A 24,108-nucleotide genomic window follows, 5' to 3' on the forward strand; every position below is an offset into this window, starting at 1 on the left:
CATCTTGGTGATGTAGTTAGGGAAATAGACTATAGCTTACGTTCAGGAAATAAAAATTAACAATGATTTCGTTACATGTACACACAGAAGTAGTGTAAGTTGACTACATACCCTGTATAAAATAAAAATACATAGAGTGACAAAACGAAAAGGGCCATCACGTGAGTTGCGCAGTAAAGCAAATTACGTTCGTCGAGTCTATTCATAGCTCTCGGAGGATGGAAACATAGGGCAGTAGCGGCGTTAATTTGTCTTACTTTTGTACTGTCTTCGTATGTCTGGTGCAAGGGTTTTGTGTCTCCTATTTTTTAAATTATTATTATTTATTTTGTCACTTTGTATTTATTAGCAAGAAGAATTTTGTTTAATAGGGTCCTCAGAGCATTTATTACTTTAATTACATTTTATGATAAATCAGTCACGCCACTGGTAAGAGATAGGCGCGTATCTGAACTTGCACCCAAGTCAGCTTTCGTCCTGCTTGGCACTCTACCTACACTGACCGGCAAAAGAAACCGGCCAGCCCGCAAAAATTTCACAAAACCCCTTTAAAAAATATTAATTTAACTAGTGATTGTTAATTTATTAAAGAACCATTCACTATTGATCTACAAATTAGCAAAAAAAGAAGACAAATAAACGCAGAATTAAATTTAATTTAACAAAATAACAGAAACATACCAAGTACGAAATTTTCTCAATTAAAACAACAAAGGAGGTTGTTGTAAACAGTGTTTGCGTCATTTGATTATAAGTTTGGCAGTTAATAAACGTTTTCACGCGGAAACAATGCCGTTAACTCTTACAGACGTATCTCAAATTGTCGCTCTGTTTCTGTTATTTTGTTAAATTAAATTTAATTCTGCATTTATTTGTCTTCTTTTTTTGGCTAATTTATTCATCATGTGTCAATAGTGAATGGTTCTTTAATAAAATAACGATCACTAGTTAAATTAATAATTTTTAAAGTTTGGCTTTACGAAATGTTTCAGGGTGGCCGTTTTTTTTGCCGGTCAGTGTATATCAAAAACGACCATTATTTGCTGGTCTGTAATTGTAATGAGAAACCACTTTGGCACTTTTTCACTAGCCTGTGAAATATGTTTCGAGTGTTTCTTGAAGTGTCTTGACACTAGAAACAACAAAATATTGACACAATTAGATAATCAACGAAAAGGACGCTGCTGTTAATATGCAAAAGAGTTAACACAATACAATTCACTTGTTTTTAAAGAATAAAGAAACAGCGGCACTTTAAAATAAAACTTGAAAATATTTGCGATGTATGCGAAAATCTACATTTTCAGAACCACAGAAAACGTGTTAAATAATAACTACAGAAATAAAAGTAAAATGTTTATTCATCGACAATAATATACAACAAAAACGTATCACATTTCTTCGCAAATCTTGCACCAGCGCTTCCCAACCCACCTCAACCGTCGAATCTGCAACCAAAACGTTAGTACACACACATACAAAATAAATTACACAACGGAATGACGCCGACGACCTTCCAGCACTTTTTTAATTGCTGACATAGCTTTAATTCAGTTAAATTTCTACTAAAGCCACATCAACAACTCAAAACTTGCCAGCATCTACTTTCCGACGAATTTTCCATACTTCCAGCGAATGTTCGATCTAGTCACAAATCGAAAGCATGCGACTCGATACGAACATCCGAAAAAAATATGAATTTTAGAACTTCTCTCTTCTTTGTTGGTTTCGTTGATTGTAGCCACCACTGTGAAGTAACTAATGGCTGTGATATGATAAAAAACAACAAATCACACCAATAGTTCCTCCACAGTAGCGGCCTTCGGGGCTCTTGGAGATAGTACGCACTATCAGGTCTTGGCGACTTAGTCGTGTAATTTTAAATCACTCACACGGCTAGATCACCAAAGAACTGATAATACACATGAAACACCACAAACAATATATATAAAAAATAAAACACTATGATGGTGAGATTGTAAAGTTCATAGTGAGTACCGTTCGTACTACGGTTGAAAATGCGTCCGCACTTGCAGTACCCACTACAAATCCTTTACAGACTTTGTGACTTTAGTGTAGATAAATCTCAACATCAATTGTGAGATAATTCCGTACTACTTTTGAAAAAACAGCAGGGACGGAAAATCACACAAGAGATATTAAGAAAATGATGCACGAGTTAAAAAATATTTACTCACCAAAATATTTACAAAAACAAAGAAATTAAACCCCAAATAGCCGGCTGTTCGATCCGTACTATGAGAGCGCAACTACATAGTACAGAAAGAACCAGCCGTGATTTACGAGTTTATTACAAATCAAACTTCACAAACTTCAAGGGAAATTTTCGGTCACCACACGTCAATACTTCCATCTGTCGCAAATCCGAAATGACGCGAAAATATTCCCTTGTGAGATCTTATATACTACTAAAGCTTAGGGTAGCGGGTGGTAGATGGAGTTGGGGGGAAACACAATCCTTGCAGGTAAATTTAAAACGTAACCAACGAAAACAATGCTACTCTAAAATACAAAGAAAAAGGCAGAAAAAAACAAAAGAAAGAGAAATATTACAGATAAAGACTGGAAGAAAAAACAATGTCTCTTTTTATTAATTTGATCGAAGTGTTAAATTTGTCTTCCAAGTCTGTGTTCCCGATTGTTTTCGATGCCTGCACCATTTGTCGCAACAACTCCTCTAATCTACGCATACATCTAACTATCGACCCTTCGAAAATTTCCGTCATTTTGCACAACTCGCTAAAAGATGCACCGTTGCACCAGGAAAAGACAACGTCCATTAAAAATGGTTTGAAACGCTCAACATAGGAATCTTCCTCTAGCGGTATACGGGCTTCGGTACTTACTTTTGCTATTCTTCGAGCAAGTTCCTGTGAAAAATTAAGGTTTACACTCATCACTAGTTCTTTATGTTGACTGAGACGGTTAAAGCGCGTCTACAGCAAGTGTTTCAATCGTGATAACAATGGCGGCCTTTTTGTCAAAAAATTAAAGAAAACAACTGTAATTCTGTATTGCCGTTAGATTCCTAACGCGTTCCCGTAAGCAAAGTCCGAAATTGTATCATAATCGAATCAACGTAATGCAGTATTTGCGATTAGACTTTAAAGTGTAGATAAAAAGATTTAGAAGTATTGATCATCTCTAAAATTTTATCAAATTTGCAGCAATCTCGACAGTTGTAGACAAATTTATCTTTTTATTGGTACGACCTATAAAAATTAATTAAATTTGATTACGAAAATAATTTTTTTCACTAGCAGCCTGGACGCATGCAAATGCCGACTCATTTAGTGGTAGCAAATTCAACTTTTGCTACCACGGGTTCAAAAAGAAAAATTGAGGTTATGTACGCAATGTTTGATGTGATTATTTCTTAAAAAATGAACAAATGTGTGCTACAAACATTACTTGAGTATACGCATGGTAGTTGGTAGACGGTAGAAGATAAAATGATTAACTCAGCGACAAGTATAAACGGTTTTCTTTGTGTTGAAGATTTAGATCAAGTTTGATTAGAAATCAAAACAAAATCACGTTGCGTCAAAAAATTGAACGTTTATTTTTCAGTTTATTGTCTTATGGTTTCTACTAGTGAAAAAAATAGTATATTAACCACGGTTGCAAAGCCACTTCTAGACCTCGCACTTAGAGCCCTCGACGCTGCGCGTCTCGGGTTCTAATTTGCGCTCGGTCTAGAATGCTTGGCTCTGCAACCTTGGCTAATAATATACTATAATCGTACCTTCAAACCCAAAACTTTTAAAATCATCGTTTAATTAAATGGGCAATTAAAATAGAGTGAAAAAAACTGTTCTAAGGTAATTTCGCACCTGAAGTACATACAATGAAACATATCCATCAATTGAACAAAACTAGGAGTATAAAATTTGCTTGCGAAATGTAAAAAACCGTGCTACGCTATGTTTCAAATGAGTTTTTACTTTTAATGACATCATCAATTTTTGTGGAGAAATAACAAATATATTTTGATTAACAATTTACCATGCTTACAGTAACTTTAAACCGTCTGCAAGCTTTCAGAGCATTCGGTTTTGCAGATTTTTCAAAAATCTTGACGTCTCGGGTAAAAGTCAACTCGGATTCATAAAATACATGTGTAGGAGTGTTATTTTATACAATTTAAAACTGATTTATTATGTAATTTACTATGTACTATTTTCACGTGACGTCACATTATTTGTGGGGATGATTAGACAGTTTAGTTAGCATTTTACCATTTACATGATATTCATAAAATTTGAGGACAATCGGTCCAGTAATTTCCGACATTGTCTATCTAACAAAAATCGTCACGGACGGTGGACAACTGGACAGACAAACGAAACGGGAGATCCATTTTTTCGTACTCTCGGGGTCATGAACCATGACAAAATAGTCCAGTCGCCCGATGGACTCGATTACAATACTTCCTTAGCTTACGTTCGGGAAGTAAAAAAACGAATTAATACCAACTAGATTTTTTTACAGTATTTATATTCGTTTTGGGGTTCATCAGAATCAATAGACTTTATTACTTCAAAAGAGGAACAAAAAATAATAAAAAATACCGGCTGCCTTATACATATTTTTCAATGCTTGTATGTATTAAATTGCCCAAAATTAAAATGTTGAAAACCGATTTTCTTTAATTTTTTTCAATAAAAAAAAGTTTGCATAACTTTTCAAACTAATGTCCCATTTGTTGGCTAGTGCCGAAGGTTTTGAAAATGGTAAAATGTGAAAAAAATTAGAACAGAATGATACCCATTGTATAAGGAAGAAAATATAACAAAAATAAAAGGAAAAATAATTTACGGGCGATCTGAAGTCGGGAAGTGGAAGGGAGTGAGCTTTTAAGGGTAGAAAACGGTTTCTCACGATTTCCGACAAAACTAGACGTCCTATCGAAAATAAAAAGATCTACAACGTTTGTGTTTACACTTTTTTAACATAACCTCAAAATTTATGCGAAAAATGCAAATAAGCGAGTTTTTGGTTTTTTATTTTAATCTCCCACAAAAAAATGTTTTTTTTTTTCACTAAATTTGGTGAAAACTTACCTATTTATGTGCCAAACTGACTGTAATTTTTTTATTCAAGATATTTATTTTTTCCCCTTATTTTGATTTAATATCGAAAAAGCAACCTAATTTTCAATCGAAAATTCTTAGTCAAAATATCTGCTTTTTCAAAAAAATCGGTGTGCTTTTTGTTCATTGAAATCTCTACTTTCTGATGGTGTGGTGTTTATTAAAATTTACACTCTAATTATGGAGTGTGACGATAAAAATCGGTAAAATTCAAAATTACACAACGGCTTTATTTGAAAAGGTAATTATAATTTATTTCTTTATTTTAATTTGATTTTTCATTTAACTACCAAAATATTCACTAGAAATAATTTATATGGCAAAACAACGTTTGCCGGGTCGGCTAGTTAGACGATAAAAATTTGTCAAATTTGGGCAATATTTCTTATAAAAAACATGCAAACAAAGAAGATATCGCAAAGAATGGATTACAATTAATCAAATCGATTATTTTATAAATGTAAAAATGACAATATAACACTGAATCAATTAAGATTTCGAAAATCAATTGGCAAGAACTAAATCATCTTTCAGATTGGCAAATCTCCCACCAACAGAAGGCATGGATTTGCAATTTTTTAGTTTATCAATGTAACATGGAATCTTACTTTTTTCGAATAAATTTTAAAAATTTAAATAGCCCCAAATTTTACATGATGATTAAAAAAAAAAAAATTCGAATTCGAGTTTTGTTTTTCGTGAACATTTTCCATAGTAATATGTATTTTTTTTACACCATCAGATTTCAACGAACAAAAAGCACATCGACTTTAAAAAAAAAGCAAATATTTTGACGTGAGAATTTTCGATTGAAAATTTTTGTGCTTTTTCGATATTAAGTCAAAACTGGGGAAAAAAACAAATATTTTGAATACAAAAAATTACAATGAGTTTGGGACATAAAAAGGTAAGTTTTCACGAAATTTCGTAGAAAAAAAATTTGTGGGAGATAAAAATTAAAAAAAAAAAAAAAACTCGGTTACTTGAATTTTTCGCATAAATTTTGAGGTTATTATCCATTCACAATCTTTATACAGCCTGTTACAAAAAAGTACATTAATTTTAACTGGTAATAGAACTAATCCAAAGCAATTAAATTTGTAAATAACATTTTTTCGTAAACCCTTTCGTGATTGAGTTAAAATTAGTCAAAGATTTAATACAAATTCATCTACCCGCCCATGGCTAACAAAGCAGTTTCTTGCGGAGAGGGATAAGAAATGAACAGAACACGGAATAAAAAATGTAAACATTTCAATGCAGGACTAACAGGTAATGGAGACCTACCTGACCTGACCTGACCTGACCTACCTTGAAATCGCCAAAACTTCATAATAAATGTTCAAAATGGCCACGATTATTGTCTAGTCAACACTGAAGACGGCGGCGAAATGAGTCTTTGACTCTTTGTAACATGATTTCATTGTTTCGAATTGTTTCAGCAGAACGTATCACTCGTTCCCGCAAAATGTCAAGAATACCAAAATTCTTTATGCTTACATTGCATTTCCATACTAGCACCATGTCCGTGTATTCACTGTTCGAATAGCGGGGCATAACTTCACACAACGAAAAGTGAAAACACCGCAAAGCAAAGTCGAAAAGGAACTAACTGTTTTGAAGCTGATAAAACGTTATCGCTAACCAACTCGCCAAAAAATTGGGTAAAAACACTTTCCACCTGATGCATCGAAAGTGAAATTTACGGTCAACATTGAAGAAATGCATGGCCGGCTCGTCAAATAATGGGGGGTAAAACTATGACAAAAAAATTCGTTTTTGAAAAAATGCCAAATAGAAAAATGTTTTCTGTGGACGAGTTCTGTTCGTGGTTAAATTTAATGCACTTTTTTCTGTAACATGTTGTATAGTAAAGTATTTGATGATTTAGTGTTCAGTCTGTCAGTAGTCTGATTGACATTTGCTTTGAGCTGGACTGCCACTTTTCAACTTCATTTAGGCCCAATTCCACACCTTCTGCTTAAATGTGACCCTTAACAAAGTATCACTTAATATGTAAGTGAGACTTAAGAATTAATTGCTTTCCACAGTGTCATATTTAGTAAAGTGTCACTTATCCGTAGCTAATTTCATTAAAAACATACGTTCCGAAGAGATTCGTTTTAATTGGTTCGTTCAAATTTGACGCTTTTTTGGCAGATCCGTACGTGTTTGTCACCCTTGTCACCAAAGTTTGGCACATTTTTTATTACTGAAATAGAAGCGGTAATATAACATGGAAGCCACTTCAAAAGTTGAAATTTGGCTAGAATAGGTAGTCTTTATTTTGTTTATACCACAATGTTTGCTGACAACGTTTCTTATTAGAATTTTAGTTTTGTTACAACTAGAGAGCGGATTTCTAGGTTTAATGCTTTTTGTGAAAAATGTAAGCACTTCAAAACTTTTTTATATCTGTAACTATGATACAATTTGGAGTCATTTGACACATTTTTTTTATGCTTATTTGCTTTTTTTTCAATTTTATGCATATTAAAACTTATATGCTTATTTAATGCTTTTTTCGACGAATCTGAGTTTTATTAATGCATATTTTGTTCAAATGCCGGCCTTGTCGGAATGACAAATACTTGTTAGTTAGCCGTATCGTATGGTATGCATTTTACCTGGACTTGTGGCCTGAAGTATACTATCCTCAAACATATTTGGCGTTTATGACTTCACACCACTTTGACTTAATTCAATAGGCCGTCACAACCGGATGTCTTAAACCCGCTCACCGATACCTACCTGGAAAGACCTTTTCTGGTAAAAGCACAGGGCAGGACTGAGTTTTGCATTTACCGACAACTGCGCCTTTCGAGTTTTTTATTTTAAGTAAAAACAAAGTAACTTTGTACTCAATCATTTTTTATTACAGCACAACTATTTACTTATTAACTACTACTGCTTATTTATTGATCGAAATAGTCACTGTAACGGTGTTATCAACCGTGCCCTGTACTGGTCTTCTTCTTTTGTGGAATGTCGTACACAATTGGCCCACATTTCGGCAGTTATTTTGGAAGCTTCTTCCCTAATTATGTCAATTGTTGCACTACTAAATTTTGGTGCCGTATTATTCCTTCTTATATTATTTTTCATTTGCGGCCAGATTAGTTCGATGGGGTTAAATATACAATGGTACGGCGGAAGTCTAATCACCCTAAATCCACGATCTCGCGCCATTGCATCTATTTTATATTGTTTCTCAAATTTTCGAGTGTGTAACACTTCTAATAATTGTGTATTTGTGTAATTTTCTTCAAAGTATAAATCATGCTCTGTAAGGAAATTTTGAAATTTGAAAATTTTAACAAACAAAATTACTCTGAGTCCGGTCCTTCGCGTCTCGACCGTCCCTGGCACGTCGAAAAGGTCTTTTCAGGTAGGTATCAGTGAGCGGGTTGTGACGGCCTATTGAATTATAATGGGAGTCAAATTGGTGTGAAGTCATAAACGCCAAATATGTTTGAGGATAGTATACACTTACTCAAGACCACAGACTACCCCCTCAAGACCCTTTCTGTGAATAGGTTCCGGTCGTTTGGGTAATAAAATTTTATTATAGGATTGGAAAAATACTCCATAGATTTTATGACTTTAAATCCTTACTTCTTTTTCGGCATTTTGCGGCAAGACCGTTGAAGATTTTCTAGAAAAAAGGATTATTGTACCCAACTACCTACCTTAAAATTTTTCTAAGGGAAACTTTTAAGTAAATGAACCGTTTATTTCACAACCATCAGTCTATCGCATCTGTCGTAGTACAGTGTTATACGTGGTTCTCCCTTGTTACATGCTGAGTTCTTTTTGGTAATATTACTAATATTTTAAAAGAATGCCGAAAGTAAAATCGACGCCGGATGAGTGGATAATGGATTTTCCAGAATTAAAATTAGAAAACAACAAAATATTCTGCAGAGCTTGTGTGAAAACCATAAGCCCACTAATTTTTTTTTATCTATTTTCCTTTGTTAATCCTATATATGTACGTTGTTTTAGATTCAAAGTGATAAAAAATATAACGTGACGCAACATGTCAGAACGACTCTTCATGTAGAAAGGAAGAAAATGTTTGAAGTTTCTAAAATTAAACAGCAGACCATACATGAATCTGTTGCATCTACTTCCACAAAAGATGAGCAGTTTCAGTTTAATTTCGATTTATGTAAAATGATGATCCAGCCCAATATACCTTTAAAAAAATTGGAGAAAGGCACTCTTCAAGAATTCCTTGAAAAACACTGCAATCGACATATTCCGGTTGAAAATACTCTCCGAAAAAATTATGTAGGCCCAGTGTTTCAGCAAGTTTACAACGAAATTAAACATCGCATTGGAGATAATTATTTATGGTTCGCTGTCGATGAAACAACCGATAGTTGTGGAAGATACGTGGAAAGTTTAATTTTTGGAATCTTAAATGAATATTTCCCTAGTCGAGGGTATGTAGTAAGTTTGAAAATGTTAGAAAAAAACAAATGGCAATACGATTACCAGATTTGTAAATGACAGTCTTACGTCACTACTTTTGCCAAATGCGATACCGGCGAATAAAATTTTATTGATGATCTCGGATGCAGCTCGTTATATGTTGAAAGCAGGGAATAATCTAAAAATATTGTACCCCAATTTAATTCACTCTACTTGCATTGCCCACAGTTTAAACAGAGTGGCTGAAGGAATACGTTTGCAGTCTGCTACTGTTAATAAATTAGTGGCAAATGGTACTAAGAGTGCAACATTTTAAGGAAAAATTTCCAAACATACCATTGCCCCCAGAGCCGATTATAACGAGGTGGGGAACATGGTTACAGGCCACATTTTATGACAAATATATCAAAGAATTTGAGGAAGTAGTTACGGAGTTTAGCGAAGATTCTTTTCAATCGATTAAATATTGCATAAATATTTTGGAAAACAAAGATTTGCGACAAGATCTAGCTTTTCTAAGAAGCAATTATCAATTCGTATGTGAGGTAATAAAAAAGTTAGAAAAACCCAACATGTTGTAGATAGATGCCATAAACTTGGTGAAAGAATTTAAACAACAAGCAAATGCAGTAAGGGGTGATATTGGTACTAGAGTATCTCAAAAACTTGACGAAGTGTTAAATAAAAATGCAGGTTGCGGTGTTCTTTCCGACGTGCTCGTGTTTTACAAGGCCAAAAGGTGGAAAATTTGGAGTTAGATTCAACATTAGTTGCAAAATTCAAATTTGCGTCAACAACGAGTGTCTCCAATTTTAAACACATTTTAAATGATCGGCGAAAAAATTTTACAGTGGACAACTTGGAACATATTACAATCATAAATTGTTTTAAAGAAAACTGAAATACGTGTGTAAAATATAAAGTCTAGGATTATTGTAAGAATATTTTATCCAAAGTTCTAAGAAGTGTTCTTTGATATGTAATATGATTATGTTTTTAATGCTTTTTTGCTTAAAATAAAACTTTTTTAATGAAAGTGTTATGCTTATTTAATGCTTTTTGCTTAAAATAAAACTTTTTTATTGAAAATGTTGTGCTTATTTAAGCGCTTATTCTTAATTTTTTTGTGCTTATAAATCCGCTCTCTAGTTATAACCCATATCTTTTTTCGATACAACAAGAAAGGGTTTTTTTGGTTCATTTCAGGTCATTTACTGTAAAATTAAGATGGACAGCGTAATAGTTCTAGCCACATTAGGAAAGGAGGATATCTCATAAAATACATTTTTCGTTAACTGTACATCATCTAAATTTCTTGGGAAGTTTATATATTGTGGTCGCAATTGAACATTTGCATGATATACTCATTACACAGGTTCACAAATGATTTCAGTTACATCTGATATAATAATAATAATGTGACTATTTGGCGAATAAAACATCTGTGGTATTAGCAAATGGTTTATTATTGACCAATACCTAGAAACAAGAATTACTCAAAATCATACAGCTGATATTTAAGCCATTGTTAAAAGTGATATTCACAAATCACTTGGAAATTCCAAAAATTGTCTATTTGGTCTATTTGTGGAAGGAGCCCTAGAACGGCTAAATCGATAAATATGAATGAAATAAATCAACTCGATTCCTAATTTTGTCTAGGGACTCCGTGTTGGATAATTTCCATTATTTTAATATCGTCGTCGAACGTATCAGCGTCTATGTTAATGGTATATCCATTTTAGTCGAAACGTTTTGTTAATAAAAAATTTTCAGTAAAATTGCACAATAACATGGGATATGAGTTTATTAGTTAGGTCAAAAATTATTCCTTAACTTAGTTAAGTGCCACTCATTCTGAGGCTTAAAATAATTGGAACTACCTTCAATTTTTTTTTTATGTAAAAAAAGTATAAATATAAAAGTTGTAGATCTTTTAATTACCTACAACTTGGCCATCACCTTTTTTCGATAGGACTTGTAGTTTTGCCGGAAATCGTGATAAACCGTTTTATACCCTTAAAAGCTCACCCACCTTCCACTTCCCGACCTCAGAACGCCCTAATTATTTTTCCTTTTATTTTTGTTATATTTTTTTCCTTTTCCAATGGGTATCATCCTGTTCTAAATTTTTTTGGTCTCAAAAATTATCGGCTATTTATAGTAATTTAATTTTTTCATGACGTACATTCTCATCCATCAAATGGACGTACGTTATCACACACGCAATAATACCATGATTTCTACAAAATGCGAATTATTACATTGATTTTTAAAAATATCCACTATTTGATCGTTCGTAATCTTAAACAATCAGGATTCGACTTTCACGTCCGAGTGAACAACGACTATTCAAATTATTCAAGCTCCCAGAAATACGTCACTGAAAGATTTACAGCTGCAACAAAAGTCAAGCTTTGTAATATTCTAGTCTGCAAATTTGACTTTGCCGAGGAAATGTCCAGTCTGAGAGCTTGCAATTTATCCACCATAAACCACCAATTTAGGTGCCGCCAACCCTCCGGGCAAGAAAGAACCGTTACAAGGACGAAATGCAATGTGGGCGGAATGTTTCCAAACAAACTGTACTTCAAGCACTCACTGAAATTGACATCATCTATGCGCAAAATTTTAAAATGACGTCATAAACTTTTTGGGGGGGTTATCAAATAAATTTTGGATAGTTTTTAATTATCTACACGATATTTTTAAAATATACACCAAATTTGATTCAGTAGTTTCGTAGATAATCTGTCTAATAATAAAACTGAAACGAAAGACCTAAACAAATTAACCACTCGTCAAACAGTATAATATATAATAAAACAATAAAAAAAGTGATTTAAAATTGTTTTTTACAGCTCGAGTGAGTTTTCCAAAAAATTGTGTTACTGAAAAATTCAAACACGAAGTCATTTCCGCCCAAACTGATATCAAACGTTACAATTTAACGCAAAACTCACCTGCATTTGTCTCAAAGGACCGGATAACTCTTCCGACAATTTCGGAACTTCGTTAACCCTTTCGTCGCAAACAAAAGTGCTCAAAAGGGCACACGCTTGTGCCGGCGATAAGTTCCCAAACACACCATTAAAAATCATCTCGGTGATTAGCAATTCGTCGGCACTGCAACACACGACAAAATAACAAACCCCCTTTTAAAAAAAGCCGAAAGAATACCTGCTCAATTCACAGGCCACCCTGCCCTTCAATTGTATGACATCCGTATTGGTGCAATAACCTAGCCTTCTTAATACTCTTTTACGGCATTTCAATTCATCAAGTTGTAAAACAGACTTCGCCTCTAGCAGTTTTTGGCGCGCAACGGCCAATTCTTCGGAACATTTGATTTTTTCTTCGTATTTTTTGTATTCGGTGTCCAGAAGGGAGTGTTTGTGTAGAGGGTGGTCATACATTCTTAAAAATGATAATGAGTGTTTTGTTTTCAGAGTTTTTAAACAAACGTTACTTTTTTTCGAGTTGTTCGATTTTTTTGACGATGTCTACAAAGTCGGGTTCGGTTATTTTCATATCGTCGATCGGGTTGAGCAAAGGCGGGCCTTCCGGGAATCGCTTTTTTACCTCTTTTATCGACTTGTAGACGCCTTTTCGGCTGTCTTTTTGGCGCAAATCGTTGGGACAATACAGGCGAACGGATGATATGTGGGTGATTAAGCTTGATTCGACGCTTACAATTTCCACTTCTCCTTTCTTAAAAACGAGACAAATTAATTACCGCAGAACTTCCCACCGAACTGAGTTGTAAAAAGTTGACAAGCTCATAAATTTTGTCGGATTTACAGGCGACTGTAAGGATTGTAAACAGTTATTGTAATTACCTGGCCGTCCAGACAGGGTTTAGGAATTACGTCTTTGTTGTCGGAAGCATCTTCAGCCATCACGTGTAACAACAAATCCACCTGTACCTTTGTCGAAGTTTTGGCGGGATTTGCTTTTGCACCCCTTCTACCCGGTACCGTCTCGCTGACTTTTTTGAAATTAACCACGGCTCCCCAGTCGTACTCGGTGTCTTGGATTTTGATCTGGAATTTAGGGAAGGATGTTAATTTGGGGTTTCCACGGCCATTTTTTTTATCGTTGTGTGGGCTGGAACTTTTTCATGAACTACTAGAGGCTGACACCGGTTTTTCCGGGATTCTATTCTAAATAACAGTCATACCCAGGTAGAATTTTAAACACAATGGTTTCGTTTTGAGAGAAATAATGGAGTTGTCGTCTTTTTGTGCGAATTTGTGCGCTTGTAAAGCTGTATTTGTTGCGAAAACGTGTATTACATAAACAGGAATTAGAAAGTGACCAGATGATTTCTGTCGACAATCAAAAATAATTTTCTACAGTTTGTGCGAATTTTTTATTCAGATCATAAAATATTAATTGATGTGTTTGTCTGATTCATATTTTTTCGTTATTACAATTCACTTCATTACAAATAACGATATCATAAGTGACACGAAAGTGTACAAATGTATAAAGGAGATTATTAACGTTAACAAAGTGATTTGGAACAAAGCAGATTATTCTGTACTTTAAAATAACAATTATTACATATGAACGATTCATATTTAGTTTCACTTTATAAAAGATTGATTTGTTAATAATTCCTTCATCGTTTGATTTACCATATATTGTGATGTAAATAAATTGGCAGTTCGCTGCCCTAGTTATGACGCTATACTTTTTGTGAAAATCAGGTAGTAGTATTGTTTTCACAATGTATGCAAAGTTAGGTAACTCATTTTTTATTGATTTAATTGTTTATGGTATGACAGAGTTCGGTGTTTTACGACATAATTTTGTCAAAAAAATAATTTTCGATTTACGAATATTCTGCGACGGAATTACTGCACATTTTATTTCATTTTAATAAATTTCTTTAATTACGAACATGAAATACTCACCTCAAAGCTAAAAGTGAATATTGTATAAATCACAAAAGAAAAATCTAAAAACGTTAAACGCTAACTTCGCCAATAAATTATGTGATTAGATATGTTGATGTAATGAAAGAAGTGTTGTTTTGTTTTGTCTACATTTTGTTTTCAAATGAGTCAATGTGGTGAAAAACACAATTTATCATCAGTACGCTTAAATTATCGGAGTAGATGTTGGCATTCAGTTGATAGCGTCTACAGAAATTCAATTCAACAACACAATGAAAACGTAAAAAAAATAAATCGTTATCGAAAATCTTAAATTGTATGTGATACAGAAGGAAGCTCTCTGATAATGCTGGTTTCCAGGTTTCAAAAACAGAATGTAATAAAACGTACACAAAATTCAAGAATGTGGATCGTTTTTTATTATTTTCACAATTACGCCGACGTTTCGAGAGCAGTCACCTCCCTTTCTCAGGCTTTTATTACATTTAAAAAATGCAATTTTGTTCGGTAACGTTATTACGACCCGCACTTTTTTTTTTGGCAGACCGCCATAAAGTTTTAATTAGCAATTTGCATATAACAAGCTTGAGAAAAAGAGAAAACTGTAACCGAAATGTGGGCGTTCTAAAAATAATAATAAACAAATCACATTCCTGAAATGTGTTTCCGTATTTTGTTCAACAATAGAAAAAAATACCGTTGTGAATTATTTTAAAAACAAAAAAAAACTAGCGATTTATAAAAGCAATAAATCAATTACAAAATTAAAGACAAGTGCAATTTCAGAGTAGCAATAACTTGAAATTTAAATCTGTAATTAATTTTAATTAAGCAAATTTTACAGAGATTTAATCTGTAACGACACACCACGTTTCTAATTTTCTTTTGGAAAGTCGTTATACAGTCTTGGATTATAATTTTACTGAGCAGGACCGGAGGAGGTAAGTTGTCTCCCAAATGTACAAATTTCTAAAAACCATAGGTAAGTTGTCTCCCGACCTCAGGTAAATTGTCTCCCGCACCCAATCCTCCATTAGGGGTGGTTTAGTTGTTAATAACACCTCCTACCCTTAATTTACCTGTTTTCAAATTATTGAGTTGCGATTTAGCAGGACTTTTATAGATGTTTTGAATAATTTTCAAGTAAACTCGTATATTAGACAAAGAAGTGCAAATCAAAGTGAAGTCATTTATGATAAGAAATATCTAGAAAGAATTACCTTCTTAGAAGAAAAAATTGAAAACTCATATAAATATAAACCTAGAAAAATTTGAGATTATAATGTTTATTTTTTAAAATAGAATTCAAATTGATGTAAATAAAACAAAATTTTTTACTTTTACATATGTACCTGGGTATCAAGTGATATTTTTCTAAATAAGTGTACATATGGTTTTTTTGTTGACTTAGATTGTAGATTAATCCATATGCTATGTAATTGCAAAATAATTGTAAATGTTACAAAAAAAATTATTTTTGACTCTTGCATACGTATTAGGTACATGTGCATCAATGTGATATTTTTGTAAATAAATGTATGTTATTTCTTCCTTGGATTAGATTGTAAATAAATACATATATGTACATACTTGTGAATTAATTGTAAATGTTATACAAAAAAACATATTTTCTGTTCTTATTGTAAATGTACCTGTGTACCAATGTGATATTTTTGTAGATAAATGTATACACATATTTTTTTATTGGCTTAGGTTGTAGATAAATACATAATTATATGGATTTGTGAATTAATTATAAATGTTATACAAAAAAGTATAATTTGGACATGCGCATAACTTATTTGTGGCGTGGATGTTACATCTACTAATTCTTTTCAATAAAAACAGTTTTTTTTTTGGTGAAGTACATTCTTGTATATTATTGCACAGTCTCGACGGTGGCGCCCATTAGCCTTAATCCGTGTACCTGCGTAGCCGGGAGAGAATTTACCTATACCTTTTTGTCACCTTGACCACTGGGAGACAACTTACCTACAGCCAGCAGGACACCTGCAGTGAAGTCTTCTCGTAACTGTAAAAAAGGATTAATCCCCAGTTATGCCCAAAGAAAGGACGAAAAGTTATGAGCAGATTCTGGCTGGTACCTGGCAATTTGTTTGACTTTAACGAACAGTTTAAAAATAAATAAATAAATAAATAAATAAATAAATAAACAAACAGAAGAAATGTTACAGAATTCGGAACTAGCGTTTCTAATTTTTCTAATTACTCTGTTAATAAAAATTGGTCGAAAGCTGTTTCGACAGAACTTCCCCCGCACCTAAAATACAGTGAAACATTCAGCATTTTTGAATTGAGTTTTTACTTTACAGAATTTTGTAGTTTTGCAGTTTTATCTTAACAAATACTAAGCCCGCCCACCCGCCCCCTATTTTTCCAGAGGATAAATAAATACATACGACTTATGTTAGCAAGTACAAGCCCCGCCCACCGGCCCTTTATTGTCTCAGAGGGTAATACTTGCTAAGATAAGGCTTATTTTGGCAAACGGCATACCTTCTGAGAAAATAGAGGGCGGGTGGGCGGGGCTAATACTTACAAAGGTAAAACTTATTTTGGCAAATTACTTAAACTCTGAGAAACTAAGGGGCGGTGGGCGGGGCTAGCACTTGCTAAGATAAGATTGATTTTGCCCCTATTAAACTTGTAAAAACTTGTTAAATTTAAAAGGTGTTAAATTGCATAGTAACGAGTTAAATACATAAATCTGATTGGGTATTTATTTTTTAACAACTCAGTAATTAATTTCTCTGAGACACCCTGTATAAGCAAATTTAAAAAATAAATCACAAGTATAGACTCACATTTAGGATAGGATATATTCAGCAATATTTTGACGTGACGTCATCAATTTTTAGGGGGGGGGATGAGCAAATAGATTTTGATCAAAAATTTACGATGCCTTTGATAACATTAAAACATCTCCAAGACTTCAAAGGGTTCGGTTTCGCAGTTCCTGGTTAAATCAATAAAATAAATTCACGCATTCATTAATTTTTTGAGTGACCCTGTTTAAGCAAATTTAAAAAATATGAATACAGTGATAAATCACAAGTATAGACTGATGATATGTTGCACATTTTACATAGGATTTATTCGGAAAATTTTGAGGGTATAGGCAAATGTACTTTGATTAAAAATGTACATAAGTTTAAAACATTTGCAAGATTTCAATCCATTCAATTTGGCAGATTCAAAATTAAATTGCAAAATGTTGTTTTATAATTTTGATTTTTTTACAAAAATCTAGATGTTTTGGATAAAAACTCAACACGGAGTCATAAACTGCATGTGTAGGACTACGTTATTTTATAGAATTTAAAATCCATTTATTATGTACAATTTTGAAGTGACGTCATCACATTATTGGTGGCGATGATTAAACAAATTTTGGTTGGCGTTTTACCAACTACATGACATTCCTAATATAAATACAAAATTTGACAACAATCGGCCCAGTACTTTCCGAGATTATCTGTCTAATCAAAATCAGGACGGCAGACAGACGGACAGATTGACAGACAGACGGAAACAGAAGACCAAAACTTCATTATAGGTGTTGTATTTATTACACCACGAAATTTTTCTAGTACATTTATTTCACAAAAGGGGGCGTTATAATTACTACCTTTGTTATAATACGCATAATTCGAAGTCTCCTTTATACTTTTTTACCAAACTGTTGGCTATAAAATATTTTATAGCATACATAAACAGCAAATAGGTGTAAAAAATATTGCACACTAATTTTAATATCAACATACAAAAAGACAATAAAATGAAAAAATTACGACGTGTTTATTTTGATATATTAAAAATATTTAATATTATTTGCAAGTTCTTAAAATTACTACAATAACAACAAAATAAATCGACACCCGCTGAATTTAAAACATAAAGAGATTTTAGAGAGAACAATTAAATTAAATAAATTAATTTATTATAATAAATACCTTCGAATAGGCAAATATACTTTGATTAAAAATGTACAATGCTTACCATAAATTTAAAACATCTGGAAGATTTCAGTCCATCCAGTTTGGCAGATTCAAAATTAAATTGCAAAATGTTGTTTTATAATTTTGATTTTTTTCCAAAAATCTGGACGTTTTGGGTAAAAACTCAACACGGAGTCATAAACTACATGTGTAGGACTATGTTATTTTATACAATAAAATCCGTTTATCATGCACAATTTTAAAGTGACGTCATCACATTATTGGTGACGATGATTAAACAAATTTTGGTTAGCGTTTTAGCATCTACATGACATTCCTAATATAAATACAAAATTTTACAACAATGGGCCCAGTACTTTCGGATATTATCGATCTAATCAAAATCAAGACGGCAGACAGACAGACGGAAACAGACGACCTATTTCTTCGTACTCTAGAAACATCGAGAAAACGTAAAAGTCGGCCGACAGACTCGATTACAAAAATTCGAGATTGTTCCAAGATTCTTACAGGTTAATAAAATTTTGTCTATGTTAAACAAACCGGAACAAACCTATAATCAAAATTTCATTATAGATGTGGGGTTTACACCACGAAATTTTTCTAGTACATTTATTTCACAAAATGGGCGTTATAATTACTACCTTTGTTATAATATTCATAATTCGACAAGTCTCTATACTTTTTCACCAAACTGTTGGCTATAAAATATTTTATAGCATAGATAAACAGCAAATAGGTGTGAAAAATATTGCACACTAATTTTAATATCAACATACAAAAAGACAATAAAATGAAAAAATTACGACGTGTTTATTTTGATATATATTTCTTTAATATTATTTGCTGGTTCTTAAAATTTTACGACGATCTATTTTTTTTTTTAGAAGATGCATATTTTAGCAATATTACCAATGCATAGAATAAAGCCTAAATAAAAAATGTCATTTCATATGCATTAAAAATCCAACGCACAAATTGTTGAAATAAGCAACCCCCAATACACTCAGGCATAGTGTACAAGATTGGTAGTTTCAACAAGAATTAAGTGAATAAAAAAATTCAGCACAACTACCTTCCGTCAAGATTAATTCGAACAAGTTTGAAGCCTAAGACACGCAATTTTCTCCGCTGGGGGAAAGCAAACACAAAAAAATGTGTTCTTTGTTCTTCATTGTTACTAAAAATTTTTAATTCGCACGCACTTCAAATTTAAAATAAGTCAAGTATTTATCAAAAAAGTTTGGACTATGAAACACAGCAAAGCAAAAGTCACTACTTATTTAAATAACGATTCACGGTAGCGACAAACAATTGCTTAACAAATGAAATCAAATTGCGACATCTAGCGGACGTTACAAAAGCAACAAAAATCAATTAGCAATCAACACTACTTGAAAACTATCATGAACAATTTTATAACTTGGTGAATTATTTTTTCACTTACCTTAACCAAACGTCCTGGCTGCAAAAAAGGTATTAGATAATTAGACTTAGTTAAATAAGACCTGAATTGCAGTCCAAGTCTATCCAACTGTTGCCTTATGTTGTAATACGACGCAATCTGAACTTCACTTTCAATTTGAAAACTATTACATTGTTCCAATTTTCCTTTGTACTCTAAAAACAACCAAAAACAATACAAATACAACTAAAAACAAAAACAACTCACTGTCGTATAAACCGGGTATTGCTGTTTGATTCTGGAACTGATAAAACGACCTCTCCAACATATACTCTGGATTGATCTCCTCAACCCTCAACAAATTCAACACCATATTATAAGTCAGATGGAAAGCCGAGTTGATCGGGTCTGGTTGACCCTTCACGATATCTCTCCCAGCAGCAGGTGGTACCTTCTCATCAACCATCAAAATAACTATCCCTTTATCATCAAGCCCTCTTCGTCCCGCACGTCCAGACATCTGAATGTATTCACCAGAAGTAATCTAAAACCCCAAAATCAACACCCCCTCTAATAATAATATACCCAAAACGCACCCATCGGTACTCGTGCCCGTCATACTTCCTCATACCCGTAAAAAGCACAGTCCTCGCCGGCATGTTCAAACCCATCGCGAAAGTTTCCGTTGCAAACAACGCTTTAATCAACCCCTCCCCAAACAAAATTTCGATAGTCTCTTTCAAAATCGGCAACAACCCCCCATGGTGAATCCCGATTCCGCGACGCAACAAAGGCAACAAGTTCTCAACCTGAGGGAGGTTTCTGTCGTCGTCGGTTAAAACATCCATCGCATTATTGAACACTTCATCCACTAGTTGTTTCTCAGCGGCTACAATTTCAACGATTATTTGTCGTAACGCGATCGCACAAAATCTTACTTGTGTTGAAATCAAGCTTCGTCATCTGCATTGCGTACAACTCGCAATCCTTCTTACTAAAACTAAAAACAATGACTGGAGCGAAATTCCGCTCCATTATCATTTTAACTACTTTGAAAATGTCGGTTTGGGTCGCGTCTTTGTTTTTTATTCCGCCTTTTCGGCCTTTTTCGTCGCCTCGGGCGGCGTCGCCTGAATTTTGGAGGACCGCCATGGCGGCGTTGAAACTGTCATCTTTGAAAGTTCCCTGAAAAAAAGTTACTTATGAAGGATCAAACCCGAAATATAGCTATAATCTAAAGATCACCACCTGCTGAGTCAGAATAATAAAATTGCGTCAAGTTAAAAATAAGAATCAAAGCAGCAAGGAAACAAAAAATATCATAAATAAAAAAGTAGTCCTTACCTGTAAAAATATTGCACTAGAAGAACAAATTATATTTAATTATTTGCCGCTATTTAAATTCTACCGCAATGTCAAGCGCAGTGTTGGTGAATCTTTACTATGTTATATACACCAAAAAAATTCTTACGGTTTCGTCCACGACCATGTGAATGCCACTCCCACCCGCCGGATAAATGAAATGTTGTAACGGTGTAGGTCTGTAGTCTGTGTACACCACGTGACACGGTTGGTGATGCAAATGAGCTACCCATTCAGCAAACTGTCTTGCGTTTGGAATTGTAGCCGACAGAAAAACAAAATGAACATTGTGTGGTAACAAAATCAAAGTTTCTTCCCAGACGACGCCGCGTTCTTTATCACGCATGTAATGGATCTCGTCGAATATCACCCAACCCACTTCTCGCATTATTTCTGAGCCTCGGTATAACATGTTTCGCAGGATCTGTGAAGATTACTACTGTGAAATCGAGTCTAGAAAATTTGTCCAAGTTACCTCGGTGGTCATGATGAGGCACGAAGCGCTCGGATTGATCGTGACATCTCCGGTGACCAAACCTACATCTTTGAATTCGTCGAGAAATTCTCTGTATTTCTGATTGGAGAGTGCCTTAATCGGAGTCGTGTAGATTACGCGCTGCTTGTTCTTTAGCGACAGGGCGACTGCATATCTGAAACATTAGCGTGTTTAAATGGCGATTAAATAATGTTAGTCACTGTTACGAAGAAATACCGAGCGATAAATTATAGTCTATCGATGAGTGGTTATTGTTTTGAGCATTAGCAGGATTCTTGTGAAATACAAGACAGGAATCACCACTAAGTACAGTTACGGTTCTAATGCAAAACCTCGATGGTGGTTACTTTTTTAATTTTTAGTTAAGTGTGTTATTTATGCTAATGAATGCAAATATATTCGCAAGTCAATTCACAATCGCGAAATTAAATTTTCATGTTAAACACGGCGAATTTCTGTTCCCAATGGTTAAATATTTTGTAACGTAAACTTATATTGCAAAATAACGTAAAAGCTCATTCAAAAAATTTGTTTTGGATCATAAAATTGTTTTAAAAGTGTTAGTTATTCTTCGAAAGTTTGATAAGTTGCGCATAATTTATGCACATTATAACGGGTTTATTTTCCTTTCTATCACTGAATGTAAAAATCCACGTGTCGTCTACTGTTATTAAACACATAACGCCAATTCTAGTAAGGATAAGAAACACGGACACTTAAATTTTGCCTACTTTTTTCACCATTCTGTGTGAAATGACAACTTCAAGCAAAAACAAAACAAATTATAAAAATATTATTTTAGCTAACTACCGACGAAATAATATTTTTTTAAATACACGGTCCACATTAAAAGTAAACATCCGATTGTGTGAGCGGCAACTGCAAACTATTAATAAAGAAAGTATTTTTAATCTTCCTCTGAATTAGACAATCTAGATAGATACATGACCTCATAACAATGTACAACGTCAGCATTGTTTTAAATTGTTTTGAATTTTTCTTGATAAACTTGTGATATAATAGGCTGCTTACAGACTACACAAACGCGTTGGCAAGCCTTGGATTTTATAAACTACATTCGAGACATATTTTTGTAGGAGTTTCAATAAAACAACACTTGGAGAATTATAGTCACTTGATAGCAAACCACATGTGGTTTTATGTTTTGATGAATTATTGTTCGTTCACAGGAGATTTCTTTACAATAAATATCGTAGTAAAAGGTCTTAGATTTCTGGTAGATCAGGCAAATTGGGAGTAAATTTTTGCAGGCAAAAAATGTTTTTAAATGCTTGACTAAAAAATCACAAACAAGGGAACTAGTAACTTTTCATTTGGAGTGTCTCTCAATTAAAATACAATAAAATGTGGAATATTTGCAGTTACCTTACCACCACGATATCACACTATTTAAACTCGACATACACTTGACATATTTTAAAAATTCAAGTGCACACTCATACAACTCATTAATTACGGATTTCCGGGAAACAAGTTTGCATTAGTAAACGTATGTATTGACAACCCCTAACCCAGAATACTTTTTGGTGAAAGTAAAATTCTTTAAAATTTCATGAGAGGGTTTATTTAAAAAAAAATTGAAAAATATATCGCTATTTTTAAAGATCCAAAAATCATTAAAAAAACTAGGGATTTCAGCCTTTTTCGACTTACCAACAATACGCAAATCATTATTTCCGTGCAAGTTTAAAACCTATTAAAACCAAAACCTCACTGACATAATTTAATTTTAAAACACTCCTTGAAGTAAAAAAGTAAAAACAACGTTATCGTATATACAAACACAATTCCTACTATGACAATTTTCAACACACCGGAATAACTGTGGAAGATTATTTTAGACGTTTTTCTATTTTCACGAAGATCTTAAAATATACAACAATTTGCAAAATAATCAATTTCAAAAATTATTTATGTGATAAAATTTTCAACAAAAAACAGACACAAACGGAAATCTCCATTTTCTAATAATCCGACTTGTAAAATAACAAGAAAACACTAAATTGAGAGACAAAATGACTTCATTAGAATCCCTTCAACTACTACTGTTCAAAAATCCAAAATGATATTTCGGCAACGACAATGAAGTTTTTGTGAAGAGACGTAGCCGAGTTAAACTAGCCATTCGTCGGATTATTACAATACTTCCTTAGCTTAGGTTCGGTGTAAAATTGATTCGCGAGCATAAATATCAAAAGTTTTGTTCAACACCTCATAATGTTTTATAATTTTTATTTGGCAGTAATAAAAATATAAATTTTACATATTTTTTTAATGAACTGTTCATTAAGAAATTTTCTAACATTTTTCGCTACACTTCACATAAATTCGACATATTAACGTCAGACAATTGAATTAGAGACAAAAAACCTGCCTAATATTATCGGAAACA

The 24,108-nt window shown here is 33.3% G+C and overlaps 1 protein-coding gene across 1 annotated transcript in view; it reads right to left on the minus strand.

Moving 5' to 3' along the window:
• Positions 1 to 2,173: 2,173 nt before the first annotated feature.
• The window catches only part of LOC135141218 (exosome RNA helicase MTR4), a 28,460-nt gene continuing 6,525 nt past the window's right edge, over positions 2,174 to 24,108 (minus strand). Inside the window, exons 4-14 of the mRNA XM_064072109.1 lie at positions 21,675 to 21,849; positions 21,309 to 21,623; positions 20,776 to 21,022; positions 20,434 to 20,726; positions 20,105 to 20,381; positions 19,880 to 20,052; positions 13,391 to 13,594; positions 13,021 to 13,262; positions 12,732 to 12,968; positions 12,515 to 12,677; positions 2,174 to 2,891 (exon numbers count right to left, since the gene is read on the minus strand). Of these exons, the coding sequence (XP_063928179.1) occupies positions 2,571 to 2,891; positions 12,515 to 12,677; positions 12,732 to 12,968; positions 13,021 to 13,262; positions 13,391 to 13,594; positions 19,880 to 20,052; positions 20,105 to 20,381; positions 20,434 to 20,726; positions 20,776 to 21,022; positions 21,309 to 21,623; positions 21,675 to 21,849 (2,647 nt within the window). The 3' untranslated portion in view covers positions 2,174 to 2,570. The remainder of the gene's footprint in view (positions 2,892 to 12,514; positions 12,678 to 12,731; positions 12,969 to 13,020; positions 13,263 to 13,390; positions 13,595 to 19,879; positions 20,053 to 20,104; positions 20,382 to 20,433; positions 20,727 to 20,775; positions 21,023 to 21,308; positions 21,624 to 21,674; positions 21,850 to 24,108) is intronic.

The sequence above is a fragment of the Zophobas morio genome, unplaced genomic scaffold, assembly GCF_036711695.1.
Source record: "Zophobas morio isolate AGI-343-1 ecotype UQ-CSIRO unplaced genomic scaffold, CSIRO_AGI_Zmor_V1 ptg000004l, whole genome shotgun sequence".
Taxonomy (NCBI): Eukaryota; Metazoa; Arthropoda; class Insecta; order Coleoptera; family Tenebrionidae; genus Zophobas; species Zophobas morio.